Source organism: Monocercomonoides exilis (genome assembly GCF_001643675.1).
Source record: "Monocercomonoides exilis strain PA203 chromosome Unknown scaffold13-1861174, whole genome shotgun sequence".
Lineage (NCBI taxonomy): Eukaryota > Preaxostyla > Oxymonadida > Polymastigidae > Monocercomonoides > Monocercomonoides exilis.
Window position 1 is genome coordinate 368149 of NW_027150558.1, and position 14834 is coordinate 382982.

A 14834-nucleotide genomic window follows, 5' to 3' on the forward strand; every position below is an offset into this window, starting at 1 on the left:
CTGTTTGTTTGCTTGTTTGCTTGTTTTTCGAAAGTTTTTTCTTTTGTTTGATGTTTTTGTTCAATTTTTGGTTCGTTTTTTATCAGTTGTCCATTTTGCTAAATGAACAGCTCGCATGGCTGAAATAGAGAGGGTTTATTTGTGTCTTTTGTTTTGAAATTCTTTTTGGAGCGTGATGGATGTGCATCATTCATCTGTTTGCCAAGGAGGTTTGAGGAAATGCAGGTTGCCTTTTCTTGAAATCCATTTTAATGACATCTTTTAATATATTTACAACATTTAATAAGGAAATAGAAAGAAAAGAAATTCTGATGATCAATCCATTATAAAATTTTTTCAAAAATTAATTAAGTTAAAGATGTTTTTAAAGCCGATACCTGTGCACAAAGTTCGAATAAAGCCAAAGATTGTTTGAATTATTATTTGAAATTTTACGCAATGAAAGGATTATTTTTGTGAATATTTTTATTTTCAGGATGAGTTGTTTTGTACTTTCATAAGTCTTCCAGAAACACAGACTTTTATGAAAATTTTACTATCAAGTGCAAGAGAAGGAACATTGGATGAATTTATATCTACAACATTACAACAACCTTCTAATACAACTCAACCTCCTCTTTCGCCTGGCTTTCCTCGACAATCTCGATTAGGGAGAGACGCTGATCGTTCGTCAATAAGCTCACAATCTTTTTCGAACATTGATTCGCCTACAATGGGATCAAGTAGGCATACCTCTTTTTCGTCTGTGGAGGTCTGTATTTGTGATTTTTTGTAATTTCAAATTATTTTATATAATTGTTCAGGGGCGTACAACATCACCAATAAGCTCAAAAGTTAAACGCAGTTCTCTTCTTAGATATTCTTTGAATGAATCAGGTAATCTTAATGAAAAACAAATTGCAACGTCAAACAAGCAATCAGCATCTACGATTTCTTCTGGAGGTTCTGCATCACCGCAATTTAAAGATTCATCACCAATATTGGAAACAGATAGGATTTCAATTAAACAGAGTCCATCTAACAGCAATGACGATCAATCGACGACAACAAAAAGTGGAAGAATGTCACCTTCATCTTTTTTAAAAGGAGAAAGTTATTCGGAGCGATGCAAAACAGACAAATCACCTGTTTCCACTTCATCTCCACCACTCACTTCAAAATCTCCTGTATCTTCTGCATCGGCATCAGCATCGACTCCTTCTTCATCTTCGACTTCATCAAAAGTGATTGGAAAGAACAGTGCATCCAGCCCTAACCCTTCTCCTAATTCTTCTGTCGCAGCACAACTGTCACACACTTCATCATCAGTAGACAGACAGTCAATCAGCATTGTTCCTCCAAATCTTTTCACATTCACACCAGATGTGCTGGCCTCTCCACCAGATGAACAGATTGTTTGTTGCTTTCTCTTAGGCTTTTGATTAAAATCATCAAATTTTTTCTTTTTTTTCTTATTATTTAAATAAATCTTAAAAATAAAAACTCGTTTCTGTTTTATTTGTATCGATTCATCTGCTATTTCTGAAACAGGACATTATTCACAGTGTGTTTTCTCAGCACCCCGAAGGCCTGACGCTGCCTCTCTTCCGCGAAGAGCTGATCAAGCAGGCCTTTGAACTGCCGGTGTGGTTTGCGCGCCCTCTTTTCCGGCGGATGAAGAAAGGAATCCGAATGAACGCAGACAACAAACTGCGAGTGGCGCGATTCGTCAGAGACGAGAAGACGGCAGCTGTGTGGGAAGGATGTGTGTAAATTAAGTCATATATTTTTGTGTTTATCTTAATAACTGAAACATTATTATTGTCATTTTGTTCATCATATTCATCATTTTCTCCATAATCTTCTTCTTCTTCTTCTTCTTCTTCTTCTTCTTCTCAGCCCCGTCTCTCCCTCCATTTTCTTCCAAATCACCTCACAAACTGCCTGTTCTGACAGACGAAGAAGAGATGGAAGAGGAGCTGGCGCGGCTGATGGAAGGGAAAAGCGACGGCGGCGCAGCAGCGAGCAGCGGCACGAGCACACTTACTGCGCTGGACGAAGGGCTGCTGTCTGAGAAGAGTGTGCTTGCCTTCTACAACGACTACCTGAGAGGCCTCAGCCGCACCGAAAGGGCATTCAACGTGGTGAGGAAGCAGCACAACCAGTTCATCACGCCGACTGACTGGAAGCCGTTTTTGGAAGGTCGGATTGTTTAATCAGATTATTTGAATTCATTTTATAAAACTGTTCTTATATGTGTTTAATGATAATTGCATCAAATTGTTTTCTATTAATCATCTTCTTCTTACTCTTCAACTTCCACATTTTCCCATTCAGATCTTTTGGATGTGCATCCTGGCCTTGACTTCCTGCGGCGCACACCCGAGTTTCAGCAACGGTATCTGGAGACAGTGACAGTCAGAATGTTCTACACCGTCAACCGCGCTGAAGACGAGCGGATGACTTTGGCAGAGCTGAACCGGTCTGATTTGGTGGAGGTGTGCCACGTGTGCGACGAGGAGCCAAACATCAACCACATCCTGCGCTTCTTCTCTTATGAGCACTTTTATGTGATCTACTGCAAGTTCTGGGAGCTCGACCAGGACCACGACCAGCTGATCAGCGACACCGACCTCTTCCGCTACGGCAACTATTCGCTCACCCACACCACCATCGACCGCATCATCAACCAGCAGGCTCCTCGTAGGCTGAAGAGCCCTGTGCCGGGAAAGATGTGCTTTGAGGACTTCATCTGGTTTCTTTTGAGCGAAGAAGACAAAACGACAGATACGGCAGTTGCGTACTGGTTTCGTGTGGTGGACTTGGATGGCGATGGAGTTTTGTCTGCGTGGGAGATGGAGCAGTGCTATGCAGAGCAGCTGGAAAGAGTGGAGGCGATGGGCATGGAGCAGGTGAACTTTGAGGATGTCCTGGTGCAGCTGGTGGATATGATACACCCGAAGGGGAGACATGTGCCGAGGATAGACGAGGCGCCTGCAGCGAGAGAGGCGAGGCTGGCAAGGAAAATGGGGGGAGAGGGAGAGCTATCTAAACAGGGAGGTATGTATCAGTTGTGATTGTAATAGAGATTTAATAACACATTTTTTTCCATTTCTTTTATTATATTTTAATGGATTTTCTTTGATATTTCTGACTGTTCATATTTGCTTTCATTCAGCATCTTCATTCGATCCTTCATCCGTCTTTATCACTTTGGCTGACATGTTGTCATCGAAACTGAGCTGTTTCGTGTTCAATGTGCTGACCAACCACAACAAATACATCACTTTCGAGACGAAAGAGCCATTTGGAGTGAAAGATCAGACAAATCAGATGAGGTCTGATAAACATTCTATTAACGTTGCTAATATATTCCTTTTTATCTTTTCTTTTTTCCTTCTTCCTTTTCTTCTTCTCCAATTTATTTTTATTTTCATTTATAATGTTCTCTTTTTATTATTTTTCGCCTTCCTTCCTTCCTTCTTTCTTTCTTTCAAAGTGATTGGGAGCGATTTGCACTGGCTGAGTATGAGCGTCTGTCTGTAGATGACGAAGACACCGACGAGATGGGGGGCTCTGAGCTGACTGACGACTTGGATGGGCATTGACTCAGCTGATCTTACAAGTAAATTGATAGTCATCTTCTATTTTCATTGTTATTGTCTTTTGTCATTGTTATTGTTATTGTTATTGTTCTTTGCGTTTCTGTGTGGCTGCTGCAGTTGGGCTGCTGGTGTTCTGTCTGTGGCCTTTTTGTTTGTGAAGGCCAATGAGAAGACCAGAAGACCTGTTCTTTGCGTCTGCTGCAATACATCTTGTTTGCTTTAGGATAGTCAAAAAGAGGCAGAAGAAGAGTTTTATTTTGTTTTTGATTTTGTTTTTTGTTTTTTTAATTTTCTATTTTTCAATTGAAAAATGTGAAATGAATGAGAAATCAAAACTTAAAAATTAATAGATTCAATTGAGAAATAGTAAATGCAACAGGGCTGTTTCTTTGAAATGCATTTAATTTCACAAGGACGTTTATCTTCTTTCAGATGTATTCTAAAAAACGTAAGTGAAAAGTTCACTTTGAATTCAAGAAAGGATTGTTAGAAGGGTCAAACGTAAAGGCAGAGTTGAGGAAAGTCGAAGAAGAAGACAAAGCAAAAGGAGAAGCAGCATTTTGAGAGGAGTCAAAAGGATTAGCAGAACTTTGCAGGAAAGGCGAGGGTTCGAATGGAGGGGAAGATGAAAGAAATGGATTGGGAGAAGCAGTAGCAGTAGGAGAAGAAGAAGAAGAAGAAGAAGATGATGATGATGTGAACTGTGCAAATGGATTGGACGATGGATCAACAGCTGGCTGGGCAGATGAAGAAAAGGGAGATGCCATTGGAGAAGATGATGTGGAAGAAGATGAATGTTCTGAAGAGCGATTGTCTGAAAAGGCATTTTGCGTTGAGTTTATGTTTTGCCCAGAAAAAGATGGATTTTGAATACTCATCTGATTTGATCCAACAAGATGAGTGTTGGCTGATTCATTAATCTTTTCAGCTTCACTGTGTTCTGATTTATCTTCCTCTTCCTCTTCCTCTTCCTCCATTTCACTTTCATCATCCTCTTCTTCTTCGCCTTCCTCTTCCCCTTCTTCCTCTCCTTCTTCCTCTCCTTCTTCCTCTCCTTCTTCCTCTCCTTCTTCCTCTCCTTCTTCCTCTCCTTCTTCCTCTCCTTCTTCTCCTTCCTCTCCCTCTTCTTCAAATTCTTCTTCTCCTCCTTCTTCTCCTTCTTCTCCTTCTTCTCCACTATCTGATTCAATCTCTTCAATCTGCCTTTTCGCAAATCCTCCAAATTTCCCTCTCAAATCATCTCCACTTTCATCCCTTTCATCCCTTTCGTCGCTTTCGTCATCGCTGTCAATCACAACAACCTCATTCCCGTGCTCCCTTCTCTGATTATTACTGCTCCTTCTTTCTGCCTCTTCATTTCCTCCTTCGCTTTCATCTGAATTGTCCTCCTCGCTTTCTGAGTTCCATTCCATCGCATTCATAAATCCATCTTCTGATTCACTAAACTCCTCTGATTCTCCTTCTTCTTCGCCTTCTTCGCCTTCTTCTTCACTTTCATCAGTTTCCTTTTCATTTCTTCTTTTGCTTTCTTTTCCCTCATACATCTCATAGTTCTGCTTCATCTTCTCATAAAATTCCCTTTCTTGTTCTTCTCTTCTTTCTCTCTCTATTTTCCTCCTCTCTGAATCAAGCTGGCTTTCTTTCTCTTTCTCTTTCTCTTTCTCCATTTCATTCAGCTTTATATGTCCTTCAAGAGAATGAACATAACGAAGATGTTCCGATTGTAAAAAAGAAGAAGAAGAAGATGATGATGATGATGATGGAGTAAAAGATGAAGTGGTAGAAAACTGTGTTGAAGAAGAGTTTGAAGAAACAACATGATTTTGTGTTGATGGTGTGTTGTCATTGAAGTTATTGCTGTAATCAGAGGCAAACGAGGCAAAAGGATTATTTTCGTGAGATGAATGAAAAGTGCCGGTAGAAGAAGGTGCAGCATTTAAGAATGGATTTGATGAAGTCTCGTTTCTATCGTTCTTGTTGAATAATTCATTGCCTTCATTCGCACTTGATAGATTGCTTGCAAACGATGCTCCAGATATTCTGTTGAGAAACGGATTTTCTGTTGACGATTGCAACGCTTCTGTACTTGTTCGGCTGTTGCTTTGGGTAATTTCTGTCAAAAATGGATTTTGTTTATTTGAAGAAAAAGTATCTTCATTTTGTCTGGATGGAGAAGATGATGCGTCCTCTTCTTCTACTTCTCTTTCTCTTTCTCTTTCAGAAGGACTTGAATCAAACATACTTCTTTGAGCAAAGTTTTCTTCTTTCGCTTCTTTCATAGCGCCTTCATTGTCTGTTCCATCTCTGCTTTCAGAGCATCCAGCCCTTCTGATCCTTTTTTGCATGAGCCTTCTTCGTTTAAGATGATGATTAGGATGGGTTCGACTGGTTTGTGAGTTGCTCGATTCATTCTCTTCAATCGCTGTCCTTCCTCTTTTCAGTGGCTGCGTTCTCAAAAGAAGAGCAGCATCGTTTGAAAAAGTTGTTTGATAATCTTCTTCTTTTCCTTCTTCTGACTCAGAATTCGATTCAGATGAAGAAAATAAAAGGCTAACATCAATCGAATCATCATCTTCATCCTCCATTTCATTATTTTCTTTTCCTATCAGATTTTCATATTCACTGTCTCTTTCTTGTTCTTTTCCTCTTTTGTGCTTTCTTTTCTTTTTATGTTCAATCACTTTTGTCAAAAGCTTAAGTTTTGTTCGTTGCACAGCAATTTTTACTTTTGCATCTTCCAATTCTTTTCGAAGCATATTTTCTCGTTCTTCGGTTTGATGTATCAATTCTTGTTTCTCTTTTTCCAAAGAAAGGTGTTTTGCCCTTTCCTCATCAACTTCTTTTCTTGTATCATCGAGTTTTTTCATAATTTCTGAAATAGCTTGTTCTTCTTTAATCAAACGTAAAGGTTCAGAAGGAGTTGAAGAAGTGATGCAAGGACGTCGATCTGCAATTGCTGAAGCGTGATCAGAAGCTAAAAGAATCTTTATGATTGATTTGTTTGGCACGTATCTACTTGCCCCTTTATCAACAATCTTATTCAAACAGCTTGTTAAATGCAGAGCACTTTTATCTAAAAGTTGAGTCTTTGAAGCTATTGGTAAATGCTTTGCTTTTTGGCAACTATCTGTACCATTCAGCTTTGATAGATCGCTAGACGATGTTTCATCACGTTTTTCTTGAAGATAATTGATTTTAAGTTGGGTTTGTTTATTATCTTTTTCTATTTTCTTTGTAAATGTTAAAAATTTGGAATTTGAAAGATGATTAAAAGAATTTTCCTGGGTGTAAACGGCATTGTGTTTATTATACGCAATCAAATGTGGACAAAATATTTTAGCCACATCTTCATTTATTAACAAATCTGAAAAATTTGTTATTAACTTTCCATCCATGAAGAAAAAATAAAAAATATCAACAGAAATTTATGATGGGTTTCATGAAATATTCAAGGAAAAAATATTTGAATGTTTTTGATAAATTCTATTCCATATCAATGCAAATAAAATTTATGAATGTATCTTTGAAATGAAACAAATATTTTGGAATTGTTTTTTGCAGTATTTCAATCTCGATAAGTTTAAAACATAACATTTCGCAAGAAATGAAAATGGAATTCCGATGAAAAAATATTTAAGATTTTCTAAAAAATGAGCTCTTTTTTAATAAATTGCAAAAGATAACATTAAGTCTGTTCATTTTGTGGCATGATGAAAAAGTTCACTGTTTTGAAATTTTTTTTCTACATTGAAGACCACTCTTTTTGAGGCATGTGGTCAAAGTGATGTGGAAATTAATACAACCGCTTTTATGCAATATTTCATTTCATTTTTTTGCAACACTTCTGTGTTGTATTGAGTTTGAAAAATAAATTACAAATAAGATCACAACTAATTTTTTTGTAGGAGCCTATGACTTTAACATTAAATGCCAATCAGCCAGATTTAACAAAAGTTGAATCTGCTCCAATAGAAAAGGTATTTTTTTCTTTTCAATTGTTTGATGACTTTACTGAAAATTTTTAGGTGATCGTTCATTTCAACAATTTCATTATAAGCACTACACATCATTTAAATAAATTCATTTCAACATGTGATCAAAAATTATCTGATGTGTCCACTAGAATTTATCGAATTGAGGCTACACTCGCAAATCTTGAAAAGAAACTTGCTTCAATTCCTGATTCAACGCTTTCAGCACCTCCTCCATCAGCTGCTCCTCCAACTACTTCTGCAGCTGTTCCACAAGCTCCACCTCTTCCTGATGGTTCAACTATTCCGCCTCCTCCAGCTCTGCCAACTGGTGCTCCAAATGTACCAATGGCTCCTCCACTTCCAGGAGCTCCAGTTGAAGCACCACCAGTAGAAGCTGCTCCTCCAGAAGGTTTTCTATTCTTCTAATTGATTATTATGTAATTGTTTTATTTGTTTAATAATAAAAATTTTATCAAAAAAAATTTTTTATTAGATCCTTATCCACTGGTCTTCGCGCGCCCTTATAAGACATATTACACCATGCTAAAAGTTAAAATACCTGCACCAGCAGTACGGTACGTTAAAATAAACATTTTCATATCTTTTATTGAGAAATTTATTTGCACATTTTTGAAATTTTGAAATAATTGCAGAATGAAAGCATTAGGAGCGGGAGAAGATATGGATGAATTCGACGAATTCATAAAGCAAGTTCAAAAGAAATTCCCAGGAGGATCTTTACCTCCTCACCCATTGGAAGACGATGATAATGGAGGAGATGATGATTCAGGTGATGATGATGACGATGATGATGAAATGTAGAAATAATCCTTATTTCGCTTCTTCACTTATCTTTGTATCATTCATCGTTTTTATTGCGGTTGATGTTGTTTTACTTTCGATTCCTTCTCTCTCCAATTTATATCACACCAGGTTTCCTTCATTTCAGAATTTTCTTCTCTTCTTATCCGAGAGTATTATAATTTTCTTTCCACTCATAACATCAAAATGTTGTGACTTTAAAATAAAGAAAAGCAAGAAAAAACTTAAAATGCTTTTTCTTTTTGTTGAAAAAAGACATTGAAATGCTTTTCGTTATTCTTCTCAATTTAGTGAAACAACAAAAAAGAAATGAAAATGCAATGTTATTTTTATAAAAAAAAAGAGAGAAAGTGCAATAAAAAGTTATTATTTTGCAAAATTGCTTTGATGTTATTTGGATTGCAAATTCAAAAAAATTATATTTTCAAAACGGATTCAGTTTATTTGTTCATTCATTTTTTATGAACAGAAAAATTTAATGGCACTTACGATCTTTTGGTTGGTTTTAAAGATGGGAAAAGCCGACAAAAAAGTCGATTTATCCGATGTGCAATTTTCTACCTTCGACAAAGCATTATTTGGAACTCTTTTTGCTATGTCAAAGGTATGATAAATGAGTATATTACATGTTTATAATAAAAATAATAATTTTTCATTTTTAGGGAGAAGGTGAGGATGAAGGAGAAACATGGTTCACATATGCTCCTTTAGTATTCGAAATACTTCAGTGCGTCGGGTTGCCAGTTCAAGAAATTAGTTGCTGGCCAATGGGACCTACAAAAGATGTTATAATGACTGCATTTGATTTTATGGATTTCCAGTTTTTTGTTGAAACTCCTGTAATGTCATACATGCTATTTTCCGTGCTATTTATTATGATTATGGGATCAATTGTTGTGTTCGGAGCTCTTATGATTGTGTTTAAGAATGGAGATTCACGTGTCCCACTTCCACTTGTACGTCTTCTCCGTGTTATCACAAATGCTTCAGTTACGTGGGGTTACCAACCAATGATTACAATTATATTTATGATTGTAGATTGTCATTGGGATTCTGGAGTCGGCATGTGTGATGCATTTCCTGAAGTTAAATGTTGGGAAGGGGCTCAAGCTGTCTTCAATGGGCTTTCTTTGTTTACATTGGCAATATTTCTGCCGTTCACGCAATTCATCATTTTGTTTTTATATGAATTTGATTGTAAACATAATGTACTGATGGCAGCTTTTTCTGGTCGTTATGAATTTGTGGAAATGCTCACAAAATGTATTTTGACAGCACAATCACAGTGGATCTCTCGCTATTACGAGGTGCGAGTGATGTCATGTATTATTGGGTTCACTTTCCTGATGTTCTACATCATGTGGATGCAGCCGTATTATTCGCTGCACACGAATGTATTTGCATCAGGCCAATATGCGTGGTCTGTCACCACATCTTTCTATGCGTGGATCTCCATCTTCGTCGAAGGCTCGGGGGCTCTGGTGATAACGCTGTTCTGGCTGACGTATCTGATATCGACAGTCTTCCTCACGTTCATCATCTGCCTGTATGCGCGGCAGATCTATCTCTCTCGCTGCGGGCTGACATACGACTTCCACATCCCTGTCAAGGCAGGCGTTCCGTTCAAGAAGAAAGTGCAGCCCTTCTTCAAAGAAGTCGTCCGGGTGAAGTACAGCTACATCCGCGGGTTCGTCCACGAGTATCCAGAAACAGACAACGGAAGCACACAAAAGGAGCAGCAAGCAAACTTCGGAGACACTCGAAATGCCACTCCAGGCAATAACATCACTGCATCTCCGCCATCATCTTCCTCTTCCTCTTCCTCTTCTTCCTCTTCATCATCATCATCATCTTCTTCTTCTTCTTCTTCCTCCACTTCCTCTTCCTCTTCCGTGTCTTCTCCCCCTCAGTCTGGCCAGCCTCCCCTCTTCTACGGCATCCGCTCCTCTCCCGACGCCACCACCTTCCCCTCTCTCCCCACCACCCTCTCTGCCTCCACCACACCTGCCCCTTCCTCTTCCACCTCTCCTCTCCTCCGCCAGCCCCCGCCAGCCACCGACGGAGCCGGCACCAACAGCGGCTCGTCTTCCCCTCGCACTCGTTCTCTTCGCACTGTTCTGCAGCAGCGAATGCCTCAGCTCAGCCAAATCAGCGCAACTGTCTCGCCCACACAGTCAGATGCGCCTTCTTCCCTTCTTCCCGATGAGACAGCGGATGGCAGAGAGGAAGTGCCGTATCTGCTGCCGAAGCTGAAGAAAGTGTCGTGGGTGGACCAGTCGATAAGGTTTGTGTGGAATCCTGAAGTGCGAAAGAGGAAAGAGTATTTGGAGTATGCAGATGCCATCTACAGACAGGCGCTGATCAGATTCCCCAGGCACCCGGGGTTGAGAGTGCATTATGGCCTGTTTTTGTACAAGTACAAGAAAGACTGGGAAGGATGCATGAAGCAGATGAACATGGCACATCGTATTGGGGCCACGATTGACAACCGCTGGATGATCTTCTACATCTTCAAAGTTTACGAGCAAGAGCACTCAGGAGCAGATCTGAAGTCCGCGAATGTGCTGTCGCTGTTCCGGTACAAGAACCATCTGTCGCAGGCTGAGCAGAACCAGCGAGAGGCGAAGGAGAAGCTGAACACAGTGCTGTCGATGCTGGCGCAGGGTGACACAGACGTCGGCTCCATCTCTTCTCTACTCGACCAGCTGATCGACAACGAGAGGGAGGCAGACAGCCACTACAGGGCACTTCTTGAGAGTCATCCCTTTTCCATTCCTGTGCTGAGAGGGTATGCGTCACTGCTGACAGATATCTTTCGGTTGGACTCAGAAGCAGAGCTGATGTATCAGAAGGCGAATGAGATTGAGGCAGAGATGAGGAGGATGAACCCAACAGAATACAAGTCTCAAGGGAGAGTGAAGGGGACAGTGGACAAAGTTGGAGCGAGAAAGGCACCGATCAGCGGAAGTGGCGATGAAGGCGGGGCATCAGGTGATGGGCGGAGCGGGTCAGGGTGGAAAGGGTCGACAGGAGATGTGTGGTTTCTTGTGTTGAAATATGGCTCGCCCTTTTCAGTGATCATCTTTCTGGGTCTGTTGTTGGGGCTGTTCTTCTCTGGCTTGTCAAATGTGAGTGACATGTCGCAGCATGTGGTGATTGTGGAGAGATTGTCGTCAGCTGCGCGGCTGAACAACGAGCTGGCGTATCTGGCAAAGCTCTACAACATCCACCGATTCAGCGAGGTGCCTCTGAATGGCTACTTCTACACGATGAGCGAGACAATCGAGAAGATGTCGGCGATGGCGCAGGAGCTGCACTCACAGACAGTCAACTCTCTCTTCCGGATGTCCTCACGCTATCTCAACTGGCAGGCAACAGAGCAGACCACATTCCTTGCCATTCACGAGAACAGGTTGCTAAGCTTCCAGCACGCACAGAGCCAGACGCTTGTCAATGCAGTCAATGGCTATGCAACAGACATGTATCTCTTAGCTGGTCTGTCTTCTGATCTGTCAGACGACTCAGCACTTGATATAACCATCCAGTCGCTGATGAATGGCCCAACGTCGCTCGACCAGAACTTCAAAGTGCAGCTGTGCAGCCTCATCAACACACTCGCCAAGCACAACATGACAACCATGTGGCTCGCCATAGCCATCGGCATCATCGGCGTCGTGCTCACGCTGGTTGTCGTGTTTGTCGTGTACATCCTCCTCACCCGCTTGAACACACAGAGGAACTCTGCCCTCTTCTTCTTCCTCGCCATCCGAAGAGACGTCCTCCACGACGTGCAGCAGCGCCTGGCGAACTCAGACGAGCTGGACAGAGGGCTGCTGGGAGGGTCAGGCAGCGATGCAGAGAAGAAGAAGAAGGCGCGGTGGAAGAAAGCGCTGAGGCTGGGCCATGTGATGAACGGCTTCCAGAACGGGATGTTGGGACGCCCGCCGCCACCTGCTGCGCTGATGGCTGAGCCGAACAGGATGATGATGAGGAGGCCGAGTTTTGCAGCGATGGAGATGATGCGAAGGAGCGGGGCTGCTCTGCCGCCGCTGATGGGAGGACAGCCACAGATGATGGGAGGAGGAAGTGGAGGTGGAGGTGGAAGTGCAGATGCCAACCAGCACTCGCAGTCAACATTCACTCCTGTGCAGCACCTCGACCCGTCGATGGGGAGGCTGCCACCAGTTGCACCAGGACAGATGGGCAAACCAGGTGTGCCGTCGCTCTTCCCCTCTGGCTCGCCTTCTTCGTCGTCGTTGCTGTCTCCCACAGCTCAGGGTCCATCCTTAGCATCTTCCTCTTCCTCAACTTCAGTTTCTGCCTCTGCTGGTGCCTCAGCCACAGCCTCAGCAGCTAACTCCCACCCGCTCATCCCTCCGCTCATCTCTTCCTCTGCGTCTGTCTCCAGCATCATCAACAACCGCACCTCTGCCTCCAAACTGCCCCTCAGCCCGCCGATGAGTGGAAGGCCCATGTCTCCTGGCGGCACCACAGGAAGGAACACAGGAAGAGGCGCCGAGACATCGCGGTCGAGGGTGGAGAGAGAGAGAGAGCTGAAGCAGAGGATTAAGGAGAAGAAGCGACAGGAGCTGGAGAAGCCGCCAGAGTTTGCTGAGATGGTCATTCCACCCGTGACGAAGAAGCGGAGGAAGAGAGTGTTTCAGAATGCTGTGCCTGCTTCGATGATTGCGATGATCATGACGCTCTTTGCGCTGATGGTGATTGCCTTGCTTGTCGTTGTGGCGCTGTCGATCGTGGCGACTGTCAACATGCAGCCCTGGCTCGCCCGTGTAGGCATCGCTGGCCTGCGCTCCTCGTCTGCCCAGCTTCTTCATCTGCTTGCTCTCCTTGTGATTTCTCCAAACTCCAACGGCATTATGAACTACTCAGCCAACCTGCGCTCTTCACCTGGGTGGAAAGGGCTGGAGCACCTACAGCCGCAGAAAGAGGATGTGCTGGCTGTTTATCGCAGCTTCAGCACAGACTTCGACCATCTGCACGATTTGTGCCGGTTTGGGGAGATGGGCGAGTCAGGTGACAGTGTCATCGACGATGTGGATGTGTATGACACGTTGGATGTCTCGTCTATCCGTCCTATCCTGTATGACGAGAGCACCTGCTTCATGATCGACAAAGGTGTCTGCTCAGCCAGGCCCAACCGCATCCCCACCACAAACATGGGCAACGGGGTGCCTGTGAATGGGATTGAGGCACTTCTGCAGCAGCTGTTCCGCTCGTCTGACCAGCTGCGTCTGTTTGACCCAGCCATTGCAGACATTTCCACACTGAATGCAGACTCCACCTCGCTCATCTACATCAACACTGCGCTGTCGTATGACCTCTCTGATGGGCTGTTTACAATCACAACTGAACTGGCGAGGGCAGCGCAGGCGACGTTTGAGACACAGAAGGTGTTTCTGTATGTGGGATTTGCAGTTGACATGGTGCTGATTGTGGGGGTGTTCTTCTACATCTTCTTCCCCGTGCAGTCACAGCTGAACCACGTGGCATTCAAGACAGGGAGAATTCGAGAGCTCTTTCCGATTGAGGAGACGATGGCGATTCGGTGGAACAAGGCATTCAATTTAGGGGAGCAGAAGCTGGATGGGAATCACCGGCTTTTACTTGACACAGCAGCAAGTATGGTGGACATACTGATCAAAGGAGAGGAAAAACTGTTTCCGAACAGTTATGCACAGATGAAGAGTGTGTTGGATGTGCATCTGAAACAAGAGAGCAAGTTTATCACGGGGACGCACCATCCGCACGCGAAGAAGCACATCCAAAAGATCAAAGAGTTCAACAAGGCGTTTGATGACTTGGTTACGAAGTATGAAGACGGGCTGGATGTGACAGAAGCGATGTTCCATCTGTTCAACTACTTCATCGACCACCACATCATCGAAGACAACAAGCACATACTCGACTTCACAAAGGACAAACACACTTGAAGTGGGGACGGGCAATGAGGTTGTTCATTTCTTTCTATTTGGTCTTTATGAATACATTCACACTCCTCTAAAAAAAAATCATCTCTTTTTTTTCACTTTCATTTATTTATTTATTTTCTTGTTATAATCATTTCATGTTTATTGTCATTTCAAAATTTCTTAATTCCTTGGTTTCAAAGAAAAAAGTTCTTCATCAACAAAAAAAATATGATTTATTTGGAAGTATTTTTTATTGCACTTTTACTCTTTTTCATATTCCTTTAAAAAATATTTTTTCGTTTTATGTTTTTATCAATAAAAAAATGCAATTTTAAAAAGCATTTTAATTTTTTCTTTCTTTTTCCTTTTTGACATAACATTAAGATAACCATTTATATTTATATTTAAACAAAAGAATTATAACAAACTATTTTTCTGGATTGAAAATTTTCAATGAAATATATTTTTTAAGAAAACTATAAAATGAGTTCTTCTCAGTAAAAATTGCATATCTTTGCTGCGGT

At 42.0% G+C, this 14834-nt stretch overlaps 4 protein-coding genes across 4 annotated transcripts; 3 read left to right on the forward strand and 1 right to left on the reverse strand.

Moving 5' to 3' along the window:
• Positions 1–358: 358 nt before the first annotated feature.
• On the forward strand, positions 359–4591 carry MONOS_3873 (putative calcium ion binding protein; the record flags this gene model as incomplete). Its single annotated transcript, XM_067873900.1, has 8 exons — positions 359–409; positions 476–751; positions 804–1394; positions 1531–1744; positions 1879–2181; positions 2317–3039; positions 3158–3317; positions 3479–4591. 8 exons carry the CDS (start codon positions 359–361, stop codon positions 3585–3587), a joined length of 2427 nt encoding a protein of 808 aa, XP_067730672.1. The 3' UTR covers positions 3588–4591.
• Positions 3852–7016, reverse strand: MONOS_3872 (uncharacterized protein). Its single transcript, XM_067873899.1, has one exon. The coding sequence runs from the start codon at positions 6977–6979 to the stop codon at positions 4046–4048; it is 2934 nt and encodes a 977-aa protein (XP_067730673.1). The 5' UTR covers positions 6980–7016; the 3' UTR covers positions 3852–4045.
• Positions 7017–7464: 448 nt separating this feature from the next.
• Positions 7465–8603, forward strand: MONOS_3871 (WASH complex subunit CCDC53). The gene is made up of 4 exons (XM_067873898.1): positions 7465–7561; positions 7610–7967; positions 8052–8133; positions 8212–8603. Exons 1-4 carry the CDS (start codon positions 7496–7498, stop codon positions 8378–8380), a joined length of 675 nt encoding a protein of 224 aa, XP_067730674.1. The 5' UTR covers positions 7465–7495; the 3' UTR covers positions 8381–8603.
• Positions 8604–8858: 255 nt separating this feature from the next.
• On the forward strand, positions 8859–14730 carry MONOS_3870 (uncharacterized protein; the record flags this gene model as incomplete). Its single annotated transcript, XM_067873897.1, has 2 exons — positions 8859–8984; positions 9043–14730. 2 exons carry the CDS (start codon positions 8859–8861, stop codon positions 14329–14331), a joined length of 5415 nt encoding a protein of 1804 aa, XP_067730675.1. The 3' UTR covers positions 14332–14730.
• Between the last annotated feature and the right edge of the window lie 104 nt (positions 14731–14834).